At 45.8% G+C, this 18,736-nt stretch overlaps 2 protein-coding genes across 7 annotated transcripts in view; one reads left to right on the forward strand and one right to left on the reverse strand.

Annotated features, from left to right (window-relative positions):
• Positions 1–18,736, forward strand: part of LOC147649038 (olfactory receptor 14J1-like) — a 122,617-nt gene that overhangs the window by 11,217 nt on the left and 92,664 nt on the right. The gene's annotated exons all lie outside the window — the stretch shown is intronic.
• LOC147649039 (uncharacterized) lies at positions 9,321–16,798 on the reverse strand. Its single transcript, XM_086864977.1, has 2 exons — positions 13,108–16,798; positions 9,321–9,669 (listed from the first exon to the last, which is right to left on the reverse strand). The coding sequence occupies exon 1, from the start codon at positions 16,553–16,555 to the stop codon at positions 14,801–14,803; it is 1,755 nt and encodes a 584-aa protein (XP_086721103.1). The 5' UTR covers positions 16,556–16,798; the 3' UTR covers positions 9,321–9,669; positions 13,108–14,800.

An 18,736-nucleotide genomic window follows, 5' to 3' on the forward strand; every position in this document is an offset into this window, starting at 1 on the left:
TACAGTTTTTGCTTCTGGAGTTAGCACTCTGGGAGACAGTAACTCTCTCTCCCCTTTTAATAAATTGAGTAGGGGGCCCAGGTCTTCATTGGTGAGACCTAGCCAGGGTCTGACCCAGTTTAGTGACCCGCATAGAGAATGAAGATCTGCTAGAGTTTTAGGATTACCAATAATTTCCAATTTTTGTGGAACAACAGTCCGTGCTGTAATTTGCAGGCCCAGATATTTCCAAGGTGGCATCCTCTGAACTTTGTCTTCCTGCAATTGGAATCCAGCAGAGGTTAAAACTTTAACCACTAGGTCAAGGGTGTCTTTCAGTATGTTGTTATTGGGACAGCATATTAAAATATCGTCCATATAATGCAAAATGATAGCCTCTCTCTTTTCAGCACGCACTGAGGACAGCAATGACCCCACATACCACTGGCAGATGAAGGGGCTGGCTTTCATCCCCTGAGGTAATACTGTCCAGTGGTACCGTTTCATTGGGGCTTCCCTGTTAATGGTAGGAATGGAAAAGGCAAACCTTGGTGCATCCTCTGGATGCAGGGGAATTTGAAAAAAGCAATCTTTAATATCCAGTACTGCTAGTAGCCAATCTTGTGGTAGCATGGTTGGGGAGGGCATTCCTGGTTGGAGAGATCCCATGTTTTGTATTTTTTTGTTTATTTCTCTTAAATCTTGAAGGAGACGCCATTTGTCTTTCCCTGGCTTTTTTATTACAAACACCGGGGAATTCCAAGGGCTGGTTGTTTCTACTATGTGTCCCTTAGCCAATTCTTCTTCCACTAATTTTTCTAGCGCCCCAAGTTTTTGTTTGCTGAGAGGCCACTGGTTCACCCAAATTGGATCATTATCTAGCCAAGATAATTTTTGGACAGGACGCTGTACAGTGGCCTCTGTTAAAAATCCTGAGGTGTCTCAGGAATAGTGAGTTTTACCCCCCACTGCAACATGGTATCTCTCCCCCACAGGGGGCACTTGTAGTCAATTACAAAAGGTCGGACACTAGCAATCCTACCATCCGGACCTTCGATCTGGACGATATCTCTAGCAATTTTTGCCAGTTTCATCCCTCCAACACCTTGTATTTTTCCTGCCACTGGTTGTAGTTCCCAGTGTGATGGCCACATCTTTTCCGGTATGATGGTCACATCTGCCCCAGTGTCAATTAACCCTTCTACATGGAGATGTTCTGATTTATGTGTTAAATTGCATCCTATAATAGGCTTGTTTTCACCCACTACTTCTGCCCAGTAAACTCCCGGTGCTTTGTCATCTACTGGGACTTCTGTTGGAACAGGGATTACCTGGGCTATTACCTGCCCTTTGTCTATATAGAAAGGTGGTTGGGGACACCTAGCTAAGAGAGTGAGGTGTGTTAGGCCTCCTGTGATTGTCATGGGAGCCACCTCAATCTCTATTGGTGTGTGTGCTGTGTCTCCAATAACAAAATACCTACTATCCAGTCCAGCCAGGTCTTGTGAATTATCCTGCAAATCTACTCCCACGACAGTCCAGCGGTCAGATCTGAAACAAAAAGCTTTAGAAGTTACAAGTCTGAATCGCTTTTGCGGTTGCCAGACCTTATTAGGCAAACGTTTTTCACAATTATAGTTTTGCAGTTTTTCACCCCCCTTCCCCCTTTTTATTAAAGGACAGAGATTCGTTTCCACTTCATTTATGTCTGCACGCTGAGTGGATAAGCGCTGTGATGTAAGTTTTTTGGCAAGCTGGTATCCATGTGTTTCTGTTGTTTTAAAGGACAGTTTTTAGCAAAGTGTCCTGGTTTTCTGCAATAAAAACAAATTCGCTGTTGCTGGTCAGGCGTCATCTGTTCATTCCTTGTCTCAGATGAAACTGCAGCAACAGGTCTTGGGGTGGTCCAGGGAGGTCTCTTTTCCTGCGAAAACATCTCTGCTTTCTTTGCACAGGCCGCTGACATCTGTGCCAGGGTCGGAGGGGGATCCACAGGCAAACCTAAAATGACTCTACGGCAAGATTCATTAGCATTTCTCTGAGCAAGTTCCTTGACTAACTCTGTCTGTACCACAGGGTCTTCTACCTGACGGGAGACTTGTTCTCTTAATCGGTCTAAGAATTGCAGGAATCCTTCTGAGGGCATTTGTTTTACATTAATATAACTGCCTTTAGTGTCAGCTGTAGGTAGCTGTGTGAAAGCCTTTTCTGCAGCTGTAGTGATTTTATCTATCACAGCTTTTGGCAATGCCCTAGTTTGGTCCTCAGGTTTTTCCCATACTCCTTCACCGCATAAATGCTCTAAAGTAATAGGATTATTTAATAAATCTACATATTGGGGATTAGTTTTTAATAATTCCACCAGTATGTTTTTTAGAAACCGCTTCCATGTGTTTTCCCATAATTCAAATTCAGATGGTGTAAGCAAACACTTAAAAAGATCTTTAATATCTGTAGGAACTAAATCATTTGAGGTTAATGTTGTTTTAACAATGCTTTTAAATATTTCACTATTACGGCCAAATTCTCTTTGTACTTTGCAAATTTCTTTTTTGTCTTGGTATGAAAACGGTTTGTAAGTACGGTTTTGTGGTCTCGTTCCAGTAAAGGTGACAGGAGCAACAGTGGGGAAAAAGGCTGAATTAAAACTATTTAGTTTTCTATTCTCAGTTGTATTGAGCTGGGCGGGGGGAAAGGCTTGTCCTGCTCGGACATCGGGGAAGCCCGTATTCCCCCATCTCCCAGGGGCACCATGTGGCTCCACACTGGGAGCAGGCTGTGAGGTTCCACCCCTCCATCCCCCGGGGCGTCCCCCGGGGCCATCAGGGCAATTTGCAGCAGCGCAACCACACCCGCCTTTGGAATGTGGTGAGGCAACCTCACCTCCCTGCTCGGTCTCGGCCCCGCCCCCCGGACCGTGGGAACTGGGCGGGGCCCCGCCCCTCAGCCCCCACTCGGCTCCGCCCCCAGACCCGCCCCCGGTTTCCGCCCCATCTCCGCCCCCAGCCCCGCCCCCACAGGAGCCGGGCTGGGGGGCACTCGCCCCCACGCCGGGCTTCAGGGTTCCACCCCCCCCCATGTCGGGTCTCGGGGTCTCCCCCCCCGCCATGCCGGGTCTCGGGGTCTCCCCCCACCCCACGTCGGGTCCGGGAGGCTGGCACCCCCCCATCGGGGGGCAGAGCCGGGACACCCTTCTCCCTGACCCTCTACAGGAGCAAGGGGTGTAACTCTCTCCCTCCCCGCCCCCCCTCCCCACGGGACAGGGGCTGGAGGAACAGGGGATAGGGTTACAGCCTCGGGGGGCAGGGTCATAGGGTGGGGCCAGGCAGGGGTGGGGGGGATTATGGGTAGGAGAAAGGGGATACACATGGGGATTCACCATGTGGCCGGGTAACACGTGGCCGGCGCCATCTTGGCTCTCAGCCATGTGGGGATAGAAAGATACATTTTCTGTAACACTGACAGGGTATAGGGAGGGAGCCTTGATGGCTTGTGAGGCAGGACTAGGTGACTGAGAGAGACACACCGGACTAGAACTTGTATTGTTTGTCTCGGGTATCTTTTCTAGTGGGGGAACAGAGGTTTTGGGGGAAAAGTTAGGAAAATTAGGTGGATACTGTGGTGCTTGTTTGTCTTCTGTTTTTATTTCTCTGTTAACTAATTCTTTTCGAATTAAAAGAAAAACTGGGAGGAATTTCAGGGCCGATTTGTCTCCTCCTTCTATTTTTAAGGTTAATAAATTTCCAATTTCATCCCAGGCAGTTACTGAATCTAATTTTAACAATTCGATCTGTTTACTTTGCTGAGTCAAATATGATACAAACTGTTTTATCTTATGTTTTGAAATTTTTACATTTGTGGTTTTTAAAAAATTCTGTATTTGTTGTGTATGACTCCTTTCTTGTGTGCATAGCCGGGATCCCATTTTTGGAGGTCACAGCAGCTCTGCACACAATCTGTCTATTTTCCCTACCACAGAAAACAAGGTTGCACCAAAAGGATTACAATTAAACTCACACTACTGGCAGCAGGGAGAATTCCCTCTCCCACCCCCTCTCCGTCTCTGCCCACGGCTGGGGGAACCCCACACGCTCGGGTCTGCTGCCGCTGGGAAGGAGTTACACGGAACACAGTCCCCCGGGGTCTGTTTCACTCTCCACCCCTCCCAGCCCGGTGTCGGAGTTCAATCTTACCTTTTTCTGTCGTTTTCTGGCGGTGGAAGGATACTTGTTGCCCTGGAATCGGTCCTCTGGTGCTGGAGGATTTTCGACTCCTTTTCGGAAACTTTTTTTGCTGTATTTTTTTTTTTAACTGCATCCAAAGTCTCCAAAGAACGGCTCACCCTGGCTCCGATAAGCCTTTAACGTGGGCTTGTTCAGCCCCACGTTGGGCGCCACTCTGTCGCTATCCAGCTCCCCGATGGGACCCCTCTGTCCCACCCCCCGTGGAGCCTGCTCGTCCCTGGGCACGGGCGGTGGAGGGAGTCCTGGAGTGGATACAACACGGACTCAAAGTATCTAGACACAGGAAGCTCAAACTTGCTGGAATAATCCCGGGTTTATTGTCTGTCGTCCATCCGGGGCAAGAGAGAGAGCGAAATGCTCTGGATCTTATCTCTTATACCAGGGGGCAGGGGTGATTAGGGGATGCAGGGAGGTCACAGCCAATGGGAAGGGGGGGGAGGGAAAGAAGGTTTTCAGGTAGGAACTAACATTACACAAACCAGAGGTGAGTTTTACCCTTGGGAGGTACCAAGATTTCTAGATGCACTACAACACTCGTCAGGGAAGGTTTCCTGGAAATATGCTAGGATTCTTGTCAGACAAGATTACAACTTCAGCCCGATTTTATTCATGCTATAGTATAGCATGAATAAATATATATAGATATATATAATATATAGACAGTCTTTCTTTCTTAATTAATAAATTTGTGCTTTTAGGATAAATTTAGATACAGTTCACTTCTTTCATAATCAGTATTTACAAGGAATAATTTTTTATAAGATTGGTTATTTTAGTATTTGATTCTTTTGCTTGGGTGCTTAATTGTACATCAATGCAGGTGCCTATTGTATCCTGAGCTGTATTTTGGCTGTGCAGTAGCTTCATGCTACTTGTCAAATAGTTGTGTCTGAGCTTTAAATCTGGCCTGAGCTTCAGCAGCTCTGCTCTCTTTCTTTTCTTTCAATTCCGTTCTTTTAGATATTTTGGGTATTCCCTTGGATTGGCCAGTTTTTATTGGAGCTAACTCAGGATCAATGGGCATTGCTGCTATTTGCATGCCTTAGACAACAGAATGGATGAATCGGATAAAACATGGGATGAGACAAGGCAGAAATAAGAGCCCCATTCTTTTACATCATATTAAAAATCCTCATTTTTTCCACCAATCTTTCCCCAGACAATTCCCCCCAAACAACTGATCCCAGCAAGAAGCTTGAAGGATAGAATTCCATGTTTGAACCGCTACATGTGCCACTTTCTTCATTTCTGCTGCAAGGTTTCTTATGGTTTCTCCATCGTCATCTCTTTCTACACAGCATTCAGATTCATTGAACTTGCTGCAGACTCCCCGTTCTTCTGCTAACAAGTAGTCCAAAGCAATTCGCTTCTGATACACAAATGCTTGCATTAGTGAATGCTGTTTAGCTGATAACTCGAGAGCATCAGAGGTAGGATTTGATACAATTTCTACCATGGCTTGAAGTCTTCCTAGTCGGTTGAATAGGTAAATTGGGCTCCTGTATCCCCAGCTCCCGTCTTGAGCCCAAGTTGCTGGGCTATTTCCAAGCTCTTATGCTCTCTGCAGGCCACTCATCTTGTCCCCACTTCTGATTCCCTCCTGCTTTTGGAAAATCAAGATTCAGCTCTCTTTTTTCTCTGCCCAGGCTCTCATCTAGGGGTGCTCCTAATAATTTACTTTGGGAGCAAAAAGGAGGGTCAAATCATTCCCAGAGTGCAGGATCCTTTCTACCTGCAGGGTAATTCACTGGATGCTTTTCCCCACATATCCAGTAGATTCCATCAGGTGCTTTCCATTGGTCATTGACAGTTTCTGCTTTATCCCAGAAATTCTTTAAGCTTTTGAAGGATCGGTAAGGACTAGCTCCAGGACTTTTGTGCCAACATAATTTGATCTGATCATTCCAATCACAGTTTGTCTTTTTTTTTTTTGTTTGACTCCAGTATCCAGTGGGGGTTTCTGGTTGCCAGGCTTTGGTGTTGTTCTTTGAATTCACTGTTCAAGTGAATGTGCAAGGAGTATATCCTACTACTTCAGTGTATCTTTTTCCTTCCCTGCTGATACAAACTGTTCCAATTATTTGATGATCTAAAACCCACCCTTGGGGTCATTTTAATGTTTTGGAAATTTAGGTAGGATTCCAGTTTAGAAGTTGGTCTGGAGCTAAGCTCTCACCTTTCCATGGCCATTTCTCAGCTGATTTCAGCCCTCCACAAATCCAACAATTAGATCATCCTAATTCTGTAGCCATCTCTTGTATTAGATCTACAAAAAGGTTCTTGTTTGAGGCAGGTAGGTAGGTTCCAATTACCATACTAGTTACCAAGTTCTAACTCTTCCTATGGTTCATTTAATGCTTTTAGCTGTTCTTGTTCTATTTCTTGTTTTGCCTCTGCCTTTTGTTTCTCTGATTCTTGAGCTGTCTGTTTTCATTGACTTTCTGTATCTACTCCTTCTCCATCTCTTGCAGAACAGAAAGTTGCACTGTATCATAAGCAAATTCACTCATCATTACTGTGGAGAAGGTTAGTTATTACAGGCTCATTGCTGAGAGAAACTATTTGACCATATTTCAGATTTTCTCCAACCCAATACGTTTTCCCTCCCATCCTACACACTTTTGGTTGGCTGTGATGATAGCCTATTGCACTCATTTGGGAATGTGCCATAAGCATTGATTCCATTCTCCCTCCGATCCATACTGCATGGTTACATTTGTTCCAAGTGGGAACAACAGGCTCTAATCCAGCAGCTCATTTGTGTCATGCATGGGCCAGGATTTTCTTCCTTTCTGCTGTAGATTGCACCTCTAACCACCGATTTTTAGCTGTCACTCTTGGGTCATGGCAGGTTACTCTTTTTTTGATTTGGCACATTTGATACCGAGTGTGGTTATGCTCACACTCTCCTGTTTTGCTGCCCATTTTGCAGTCCTAGTGTGTGCCATATGCCAGGGTTTCTGTGAGCCTTTGTTTTTCCAGGGTGTTTTTAAAACACTGCCTACAGTCTTGGGTTGAGCTTTGCTTCTCAACGCTGGGGTAACTCCTGGAGAGCAGACTGATAGTTCTGCCCATGATCAGACTCAGAACCATCAGGGTTCCCCACACATGTACTCCTGTGCCTCTGCCTATGCCCACAGGGTTGCGGCCTGCGGCGAGGGAGTTCATCTTCTCGGCAGCAGGGCTATCCTTCAGGGGATCCATGGCTGGAATCAGCTGCAGATTTCCTCTTAAAGACATCCCACCCTGATCTTTTGACTGCATCAGCATCACAGGGTACATTGTTTGTTTGCCAACACTCAGTTCGAAGCACTTGTGCCTTTGATCTCAGTTTCCTTCTTCCCCCTTCTTGATCCAATCCATACCACTCCAGGGAATCGAATTCCAATATGCCCAAGTCAGTAGCGACCACTAATGAATTGCTGGTTCTAGAGGTTTCTTCTAGCCAGCCCACTGGACAAAGCCCTTTCTTTTCCTTTTGCTCTCAAACCAGAGACTTAGATGGAATGGTATAATAGAAACAAATCTGTTTCCCTGTTGTCTATCAGGATGGGTGTGAAGTGCCACCACATCCAGATAGCAAGGCACTGATTTCACTTCCACCGTGCAAATGACTTGCAGGAGCAAGTGAAGTAAATTCTGTGCTGGAACAGTGAAGTTCTGTCACCCTAAATCAGGGGGATGTCTCAAGGGTTTTATACCAACTTTGCACCTAAGTTGGTGCTAAAGAAGTTTCTAAGGTCCAACATAGACCTAAGGTTTGCACAGCAGAGTTTAGGCTGACAGCTAAGGGAGCATCAATTCCATGGTCTTTCCAAGCCAAAAGACTGATGAGAAATGTTGGTATTCCTGCTCTCCTTGGCTGTTTACACTATAGCAACATATTGGATGAGATTTTGGAGTTGCAGCTCTGAATTGTGGCCAGATGAAGACACATGAATGGTTGTGCATTTTTCATTGTGGAGGTCAATATCAGTGTAGCTGCTTCTGATAATACAAAAAGCTCTTTCAAGATACTTCTTCAAAGAAATGTCTTTTCATTCTTAACTGCACAGCCTCCTCCAAGATGTACAGCCAAAAGGTTATCTGGATTGTCTTTTCACAAGAACAGGAAACTCCCCCTTGAATCAGCCTGAATTGACAATTCTCAGCTGTATGAAGGAATTTCACTTAGAGTCTGCTGTAAAAAAGTGATTTCTATGCAATCGGGTTGAGAAAGGACAAACCTGAATGAACAAGAGTGCTGTTTGTTAGAGACACCATTACTCCTCGCACACTTTAAACAACCCATCCCATCAAGCCCAAACCTAATATGGCTCCTTGTGAAATATTTCTGATGGATTACATATCCCCGTGTGAAGAGGGAACAAGGATTTAAAGCCAGTCTTTATGCATCTATAAGCATTGTACATGAACATTGCATATTCAGGATGAAAACCAAATACCACCTGTACAGGGGAAACACTGCAGTGCCATGAATGCACTTCTGCCATCAGACTCACAGGCAGCTTAACCAGCTCTGTGCTTGGCTATTGTGCAAATCACCTGTTCTGGCATCTTTTGGGGCACTGAAGCAGGGAAAGTCACACATAAATACTGCAGGACCATGAAAATCTCTCCAGATACAAGTCCCTTGTCTCCAACAAGGGACTACAGAAACCTCCAATAATGTGGTGGAGGGAGCCAAGTTGGCTGTGTTCTCTTTGTCATGATGGGTTTGTAATTCAGACTCAGAGAGGAGCTTGAGTTGGAAGGGAGATTGGAGACCCTCTAGATGTAGCCCCTCTGCCATGGGCAGGGACACTTTCCACTAGATCAGGGGGCTCAGACCCTACCCAAGCTTTGGCAAATATCCAAGGACACCTTTTTCTTTGTTTTACAAGGTCCTATTTCCATGCTCCTATTCCCAGATGGCTCCAGTCTCACACAGAGCATTGCTGCCTTGGTCATTCCTATCTCCACAAGCCAGCAGTGCTCCTATTTTGGATGGCTCTCGCTGCTCCCAAGGCCCCAGGGACGGCTCCTGCCTTTGCTCCTTCCACTTTCCCTTCCAGGATCAGTGATGTCCTGTCGGAGAAGGGAGACGCAGACACCAGGTGGTCGTCAAGCAAATCTCGTTTATTGATCATTACACTCGTGTTTAAATACATGATTTAATTAGCTCATACATATTGCAAAAGTATAGCTCATCATTGGTTATTCTGCTATCTATGTTACTGCAGTACATAGCTATGTGCCTCTGCATTCTTGCGGTTACCAGACCGTCCCTGGTTCTTCTTTCTCGTTCTGTCTACCACATTCTTGTTCTCCTCCCCATATCTCAAGGGCAATCCGTCCTTGAGACTGCCTCTGCACTAGTGGTATTTTATCTCTAGCAAGTTTGTACAGTCATGGCCTTTCTCGCTTAACCATTCTGCCACAAAAGTCTCCACACTTCCCCCGTTTTCTTTTTGGATTACGAGGTTAGCGTGTTTTTCTAACAAGGCCGTAGTTAATGCAATTAAGCGGTTCTGAATGCATTGTAAAATACATGGTCCAAAAAGCAAAATTATAACAACAAGCAAAACTGGTCCAGCCAACATCATAAGTACATTTTTCACCCATCCTCTCAAACCCCAGGAGTCTAACCATTCACCTACTGGGGCTGACTCAACGGTGATTTTCTTCATATTGTCTTTCAGTTGTTGTAACTGCTTGTGAATAGATTCAGAATGATCTGACCAATTCATACAGCACATCCCTTCAAAATCCTGACACCCATGTCCTTGAGCTAGTAATAAAAAATCTATAGCAGCACGATTTTGCAATACTGCATGCCTAACACTACTAACATCTACAGCTAACTGAGATAATATATTTGTGGTTACATTTATTTGTTTCTCGGTCCAACAGGCAAGTTTTCCCAACTGATTTAACGCCTGTGCTGCTGCAGCTCCGGGGAGAAGTATAGAAGCAATGGTATTTGCGGGTTTGTCCCATAGCTGTACTTCATCCTGACAACCTTCTCCCAGCAGCTTAGTTGATCGCCGCTCCCTAACTCGCTTCTGATTCCAAGTACCATTAGCATGTAAAAGTTGTTGAAAATCGGGGGCAAACATCGTAAGTTTTCCAAGATAACAGGGACCTCCCCAAGGTTTTGATGGTATACCTGCCCATGCCCGATCCCCACAAATTAAAAAGATTCCGGGTGGTAATTGTTTCGGTCTTCGGTTAATATCATCAATACTTGCAATAAATCTAGACCCACAATAAGTACCTTTCTGATATCTATGATCAAAAGGAGACACAATAGTACTGCCATTACTGGGCCTGCTAAGCGGTTCTTCCCATGGGTATTCTCCGGGGTGTCTGAACTCGATACAATAGTTTCCTGCCTTAGATCCCAACAGCTGCAGTTCTTGAGGTTCTGTTCCTGTTCTATTTAACTTCATCGTAATATTGGCCATTTGTTGTGCAAACGCTGTTGGCATAAATGAACCTCTTTGACAAGGGGGGCAAATTGTTTGGTTACACTGGCTATTAAGAAATGGTTGTACCATTGGGACCCTAGTTGATAAAAAGGCCGCTATGCATGCTACCGTATGATTTCTTTCTATTTTAAATTTAGTCCAAGCATCAAATTCTTCAAAATCCATTAAGGGTAGTCCAATGAGACATGTTCTAAATGGATCACTTGGGGTAGCCATGGATAAGCAAAAGGAATTAACTCCTGTTGCATTGGCCCATGCAATCCACATATTAGCCCTCGGGTTGATGTCCAGGATTGCTGTGGTAGTTATGAGCTGACTGCTCAACCATAGCCCTAGTAGCCAGTACTTCGCCCCAGTTGTTATCTTCCACTTGCCACCATGGTGGGATAAAAATGTTACCCACACACCGAACTCCCATAACGCTGGAGTAGTTTTGTTTCTCAATCTTAACTGCATGTTGCTGAATCTGAAAAGCCCTTTCTATCCACTCAAGTTCTTCCTGCGTGGGGTCTAACCCTTGTGTCCTCCTATACGCGATGAAGGACCTTACTGCATTCTCTTCCCTAACGCTTAGCCACTCATGGTAGCATTTCCTACACCAAGGTGATCTCAATAACCCTTTTGCAATCCACACAATCTTACCACATCCCCCACATAACAACCTGACCCACACAGCACACGGCCCAGGGCAGCTTTCACACTCAATATCTGGTATGGTAATTTGTTTACGGTATCCACGGAGCTCGGTAACGATTGATACCCAGTCCTGCGGTGTCTCCCAATTTAATTCGAGTCCAGTCAATCCTCGTAGTTGCTCGAGGACTGTGTTCACGGATATGGAGAGCTGCTCAAGGAGGTTACTGGCCATTGGCTGTATCAATCCAGGGCTTCACCCATCTAGCTGGAATCCACAGTGTTCCTGAGGGGGTGGAAACACAAACATAACCTCTGCCCCATTACAAGACTTCCGCAGGACCGTTCCATAGTCCTGTTTTCGGGTCTCTATATCGAACAACAGCTTTTAGACTCTGTCTCTCCTTCTGTCCTTTCCTTTCTGCATGCTTAACTGCTGGTGGTTCACTTTCATCCCCAAAAACACATAAATGATTTAGAACAAAAAGAGTCCTGGCTAATTTTTCCTGCGGATCTGTTATTTGCTCCTGCTTTCTTAGATACTGTTTCAAGGTTCCATTTGCTCTTTCAACTATGGCTTGCCCCGTGGGTGAGTGAGGAATTCCTGTAACATGTTTGATTCCCCACAATCTCATAAGTCGACTGACCTTCTGACTAATATATGCAGGTCCATTATCAGTCTTTATTTCTCTTGGCAGTCCCATCACTGTGAGACAGCTGGTTAAATGCCTAATCACCTGATTTGCCTTTTCCCCCGATTGAGCTGTGGCCCAGATATATTTGCTATATGTATCTATGGTGACATGCACATACTTCATTCTGCCAAATTCAGAAACGTGCGTGATATCCATCTGCCAAATGTCATTGCTCTTCAACCCTCTAGGGTTTACACCACAACCCAACCCTGTACCACTATTGTGATGACTGCAAACTGGACAAGCTCTTACTATAGCTTTTGCTTCTTGGATTGCTATTCTATATTCTCGCACCAATCCTTTTGCATTCTGGTGGAATCGAGCATGCGACTCCTTGGCTTCTGCTATTTTGTCATCAACTACATTCATTACTAATCTATCTGCCCTTGCATTTCCTTCTCCTAATCCTACATCCCACTTGTGGCTTCGAATGTGAATAACACAATAGGGTTCTGTTCTAGCCCTCACAGCCCGTTTTAGTTGCAACAACAATTCATATAGTCTTTTGTTCTGGACTTCCTTGACTGCTGCATCTTCTATTCTTTGTCCTACCCCTGCTACATAGTAAGAATCTGTGACTACATTTAAAGGCCCTTGTAGTTTACTTAATGCCCACACAACGGCAAGAAGTTCTAATGTTTGCAGACTGTCTTCTGGAGCCGCTTCAATCAGGTGATGTTTCCATTGGGACCCTTCCTTCCAGGTTATGGCTGCTTTCCTTGACTTTTTCCCGGCATCTGTGAAGACCGTAACGGCTTCTGGTATAGGCTGGTCTGACTGCAACGGTTTTGCAACCCAGTCCCAATCTTTTAACCATAGGAAATGTCGTGGTATTAAAGGTCCTGTACAAACAGATGCTCCTGATCCCAGCAACGCTGTCTGTAACTCCTCCGAATTATGCAGGTACCAGTCTAGATCTTCGTTTTTTATAGGTATGTAAATTGTTGTAGGTTCAGTTCCAGTAATTTCTATTATCCTGGTACGGCCTTTACATAACAGGGTGGCCATCTGTTCAATTTTTGTACTTATTGTCCTTTTTGCTTGTAGTGGTGGGGATAGCCATTCCAGGACCCTCATTTCCCCCGCTTTTTTCTGCAATTGTGTAAGAGCGCCGAGAAGATGTTCTGAGGTATTCCATATAGTAAGGTCAATGGGCAAGTCAATATCGCGACGGGAAACAAAACCTACTTCTATACACTGGAGAATATCTTAGATTGCTTTGTTCTGTTGAGGGGAAATCGTGACAGGCGAACTGGGATCTGTTCCCTTCAACAGTGGGCGAAGGCAGTTTAGTAAGGTGTTTGGGATGCCAACTATGGGTTTCAACCATTGAAGATCACCAAGTAGGCGTTGCACGTCATTTAAAGTGACAATTTTTGTTGAGAGCTGCAGTTTTTGTGGACGCACAATTTGATTGGTAATAGTCCATCCCAGGTACTTCCAAGGTGCGGTCTGTTGTATTTTTTCTGGAGCAACCACAAGAGATGCTTTTGCCAATGTAGTTTGGACCTCTCTCAATTGGTCAGAAGTGAATTGGGGCTTTTGAGCAAAAAGAATATCATCCATGTAATGATAAATTATGGTCTCAGGCCACTTTTGCCTCAAAGGCTGTAGGGCTGCATCGACATATAGTTGACACAAGGTAGGGGAGTTACGCATGCCCTGAGGCAATACTGTCCATTCAAATCGCTTATCAGGTTCCCCTCTGTTGATTGCAGGCAAGGTAAAGGCAAATCGCTTTGTATCTTGTGGGTGGAGGGCGATAGTGAAAAAACAGTCCTTTAAATCGATGATCAGAAGGGCCCAATGTTGTGGGAGCATAGCTGGATTCGGAAGACCTGGTTGCAATGCTCCCATAGCTTCCATTTGATCATTTACTGCTCTCAAGTCATGCAAAAGACGATACTTTCCAGATTTCTTCTTAATCACAAATATAGGAGTATTCCATGGGCTAGTAGACAATTTTAGATGACCTTGTTGAAATTGTTCTCTGACTAGTTGATGTGCTTGCAACAAACTTTCCCTTTTTAGAGGCCATTGCTTAACCACCACTGGTTTGTCGGTTGTCCAGGTAAGTGGAATAGGGAAAGTCCAAGCAATGGCAATTACTCCAAAGGGTGCTCATTAGATAGAACAACTCCAAGCTGGACTAAAATGTCCCTTCCTATTAAACACTGTACTGTTGGAGGTAAAGGGACAACGGACAACACAGCCACTAATGTTTGCCCATCTATGATCACTTGTATAGGGGGTGTTCTTTTAGCTAGCGTGTATCCCCCGACTCCGGTCACTGTATCCATGGTTTGTCTGGATGGCCAACTGCTAGGCCAATACTCCAGAGATACTATGCTGGTGTCTGCTCCCGTGTCCAACAAGCCCCAAAGTTCTACTGATTGTTCAGCATATTTCAATGTTATTTTCTTTTTTGGTCTGCTGTTTAAGTCCATTGTGAGCATGGCTATCCCTGATGATCCAAATCCTTGATTATTCCGAGGGCCTTGCATCAATGTTTGAATGCCTTTGGTTGTTTGTGGCAGTGGTATAAATTGGGCAATGCGTTGACCGGCTTCAACAGTAATTGGAGGGTAGAGCGTATATGCCATAATTTGTATCTCTCCGGTATAGTCCGCATCTATGACTCCAGGTAAAACAAATAGGCCCATCACAGAAATCGAGGAGCGCCCCAATAAAAGTCCTCCATATACTTGTCCCCTAATCTTTACTGGGCCGTAAACTCCCGTAGGAATTCGAACAGGGTGTGTTGTCATCAGCGTTGTTTTTATTGCTGCTGCCAAGTCAAGTCCCAAGCTCCCGGCAGTGGCTGGTTGTAGACACGAGGTGGCGCTGACGTCGCGGCAGCAACTTGTGTCTGGGCGCGGCCGCCATTCGCGCTCCGCCGTGAGTTTCCCGAACGTCGGCGGCAGGCAGAAGAGTTGTGCGTATTGCTTTGACAATTTTGGCACCAGACCCCAGTCGCGCGGCATTGTCGCCTCATGTGCCCTCCTCCTCCACAGCGGTAGCATTTCATGGAAGGGGGCTTCTGGGTCACCGCCGCGGTTGCCGCTGCTTGAGCGCGGAGCGGAGCAAGAGCAGCTAACACTTGTGTCTGTGTACTTTCTGCCTGTTTCTGTAACCCCTCTCCTAATGCTTTAATGGCATTCACTAGGAATGCTTGTTGCCCTGTTGGTTGTAATGCCATTCGTTCTAAGGCTTCCTCAATCGTCCAATTAGCCCCCAGGGTCGACAGAACTCTTTTAGTAGTCTCGTTACTATTCTGCAAGGCACACTGTTTAAGCAAAGCCCCTCGCATATACTCAGGGACCCCTGCTCGTTCTATAGCGGTAGCAGCCTTATCAACAAAGTCTCCAAAAGACTCCTCTCTCCCTTGTTTGATTCCCATATACATGGGAACTCCTGAACTATCTTTCACCTGACTGATAGCAACTCTAACCAGATGCATAGCTTCCCTAACTTTGTCTGGTCCGGAAATCATCTGAGCCTCGGTTCTTCTATAATTTCCTAATCCCATCATCTCTTCCACTGTAATTCCCTGTAACGGATCACCGGGTCCTCTTTGAACTCCAACCGACTCTTGAACTAAAGCTTGCCAATGTGCATTAAACAGCAGCTGCTGATGTTGAGTAAACATCAGTTTCACAATGCTTCTACAGTCATTGACAGTTAGCAAATGCGTATCAAATATGTAGTCTATCATTTGTTTAGCTGGTTCACTCTTAAATCCAAATTGACTCACTGTCTGTCGCAGCTGAGCTAACAACTTCCAATTAAGAGGTGTATAGGTCCCTAACTGAACAGCTTGTCCTTGTTGGTTTACCCCCGGGGTGTAAACTACAGGCAGAGCCCACGTCCTCGCCGCCTCCACGGTGACTTCATCCCCACTCTCTAGCCCATGCTTAGCCAATGCGTTCCATGCTTCTCCCCTCTGTCTAGCCATTTCCTCCCACAGGTCACTCTCTGCCCCAGGGACAGGATCTGGCTCTGGCGGAGATTGTGAACTACGCATTCCAGGCTTAACAGATTGGGCTGAAGGGTCCTTAATATCAGAGGTGGCTACGACAGGCACTTCAACGTCCTCTGTGGACTCATTGAGAGGGGGTGCCGAGGGCCAAGCACAATCATCTGTGCCCAAACTGCTAGAAGCAGGTATAATTACTTGGGAGACACTTGGTGCTAAAGGTTCATGATCTCCATACCGTGCATTCCTTTTATAGGCTTCTACTGCTTGCTGAGCCGCTCTTTTTTCTGCCTGATGTTTCAATAGAGTATTATGCACAACTCGCCAAATTTTTCCTAACTTTGTTGCTGTTTTATCTTCTTCTAAGACTGCTTCACACAACACATCTCCTAATTTACGCCACTCACTCAATTCATGTACCGTGTGCGGGTTGGAAAAACAACCCTTCGCGTGACTCCATGCTAGCAATCCCGGTACGTCTTTTCTAGGATTTATGTCTCTAACCCCTAGCTTATCTAATAACCCCAAAAATAAATCATATGCTGCTTGCCTGTCCATTTTTATCGTCAGCGCTGTTGCACCTCTCCGGCTCCGGCAGCACGTATGGCTCAAGACCACCGATGTAGTCCTTGAGGGTGCTTTCCCTTCGTCGTTTAGCACCGACCCGGGTGCCTCGGGTCCCAACACTACTTCACCGACCGTGGCGTGTTCTCTCCCCCGCTTTCTTCTCAGCAGGGGGTCGACGTCGGGGTCACCATTTGTCGGAGAAGGGAGACGCAGACACCAGGTGGTCGTCAAGCAAATCTCGTTTATTGATCATTACACTCGTGTTTAAATACATGATTTAATTAGCTCATACATATTGCAAAAGTATAGCTCATCATTGGTTATTCTGCTATCTATGTTACTGCAGTACATAGCTATGTGACTCTGCATTCTTGCGGTTACCAGACCGTCCCTGGTTCTTCTTTCTCATTCTGTCTACCACATTCTTGTTCTCCTCCCCATATCTCAAGGGCAATCCGTCCTTGAGACTGCCTCTGCACTAGTGGTGTTTTATCTCTAGCAAGTTTGTACAGTCATGGCCTTTCTCGCTTAACCATTCTGCCACAAAAGTCTCCACAATGTCCTGCCACTTCCTCCATGGCTGAGACAACAACAAGAGATAAGGGACTGAGGATGCCGCTTCTGACAGAGACTTGGTGACACTCAGCTGAGGATTTTGTTCTCTTGCCTAAGAGAACTGTCAGGCTGCCTATCCAAAACTCCTCCTGCTTGGGAAGGGGCTGGTGTGAGCAGCAGGAATTGTTGTTGGCTGGAACATTTCAAAGAGCTGCACAAAAGAAGTGTTTTGTGGAAGGCCGCCAGCTGCCCTTTGTCAGCAGCACAAGGTGGGAAGGTCCCCTTTGAATGCCAGCCCTGCACAAGAACAGCCTTCTCCAGTAGCCACAACACCTTTCAGGCTTTCGGGCTGGCCTCGTCCCTCACTCTGGAGGAGCAGCTTGCTGTTTGAACTCACCCAGCCACAGTTTCTGCCTGCATTACCGTGTCTTCCCACAAACAGCCCCGGAGACAGCACTACATAGAGGCTCCTTGGAGTCAGAGGCACAGAGTGTGTGCCCTTCCCTTTGATCCCTGGCTCTGACATCCAGGAAAGCACTGCATTTCATAGAACACCATGAAAACAACTGTTACAGTTCAAGAGAAAAACTAGGAGTCCAAGTGTGGAAATTAGAAAGTTTTCTTAAGTCTCTGGGTGAGAAAAATAAACTTGAAGGTTGAAGCTAGTTTAAGAAAGAAGAGGCAAGATGGAGGAATTAGGGCGTTGTCTCCTTTGCCTTCTTCATCTCCTTCTTCATCTTCTTCTTCTCGAGCTTTTTGGGTAGTAGTAAGTGATTGGATAAAGAATGTCACAGTGCAGTGAGCAGGTGTTGGGTGATTGGGTCACTAAGAAAAATAATTGACTTGGCATTTGTTAATTGGGTAAATGGACACATAAAAAACCTTGAAGATCTTTGTTAGCCATTTGGCACCTTTCTATATCTTAGTGCACGTAGCTCCTTGTACCTTGTATGCATGTAATGCAGATCAAAGAAGAATAAACAGCCGAGTCCAAACAAGAGAAAACTGCCTCTCTCTCATCAATCTCAGTCCAAGGGGGAAAAAGAAGCCAAGCACAAGTGTCCCATCGGGACAGAGGCTCAATCTCCAATCAAAGGGGACTTTGTTCCAGCTTTTCCCTTGGAGCAGCGTGCAGCAAGCACACCTGGGCCTCATTCAGGTCTCTGTGTGGGCTGGCAGGCAGCTTCTGTTGGGAATTTAAAGCTTTTCCTCTACTTTCCACAGCAAATAACGGACCTCACCCAGCTGCACCAACCCCCAAATTTCACTCTAAAAATAACCATTTGCATTTTCCTCCATTCCAGCCCTGAAGAAAACAAACTTCACTTGCGGGAGCTGGCGGCACGGTGTCCTCCAAGCCCGTTCATGAGTAGGACAATATTGCAGGGGAAGAGCGGCAAAACCAAAGTTCACTGATGCTTAGGAAGCTTTGCAAAACCTTCCCACCTGTGCTGGTGTTGCACCCTCCTGAGCTCCTGGAGCCCTCACTCACCTCAGGCGCAGTTGGGACAGCAAGGGGATGGTTCAGTTTGTGCCATGTGGGGACAGGAGGAGGGAAGACTTTGCACACACTGTCACCAGGGCAGGGCTGTTTTCCTTTATGGTGCCACGCGGTAG

Source organism: Cyanistes caeruleus, chromosome 28, assembly GCF_971803275.1.
Source record: "Cyanistes caeruleus chromosome 28, bCyaCae1.hap1.1, whole genome shotgun sequence".
Lineage (NCBI taxonomy): Eukaryota > Metazoa > Chordata > Aves > Passeriformes > Paridae > Cyanistes > Cyanistes caeruleus.

Coding starts and splice junctions, on each gene's coding strand:
- LOC147649039 (XM_086864977.1), bottom strand. CDS start 16,555: ATGGACAGGCAAGCAGCATATGATTTATTTTTGGGGTTATTAGATAAG.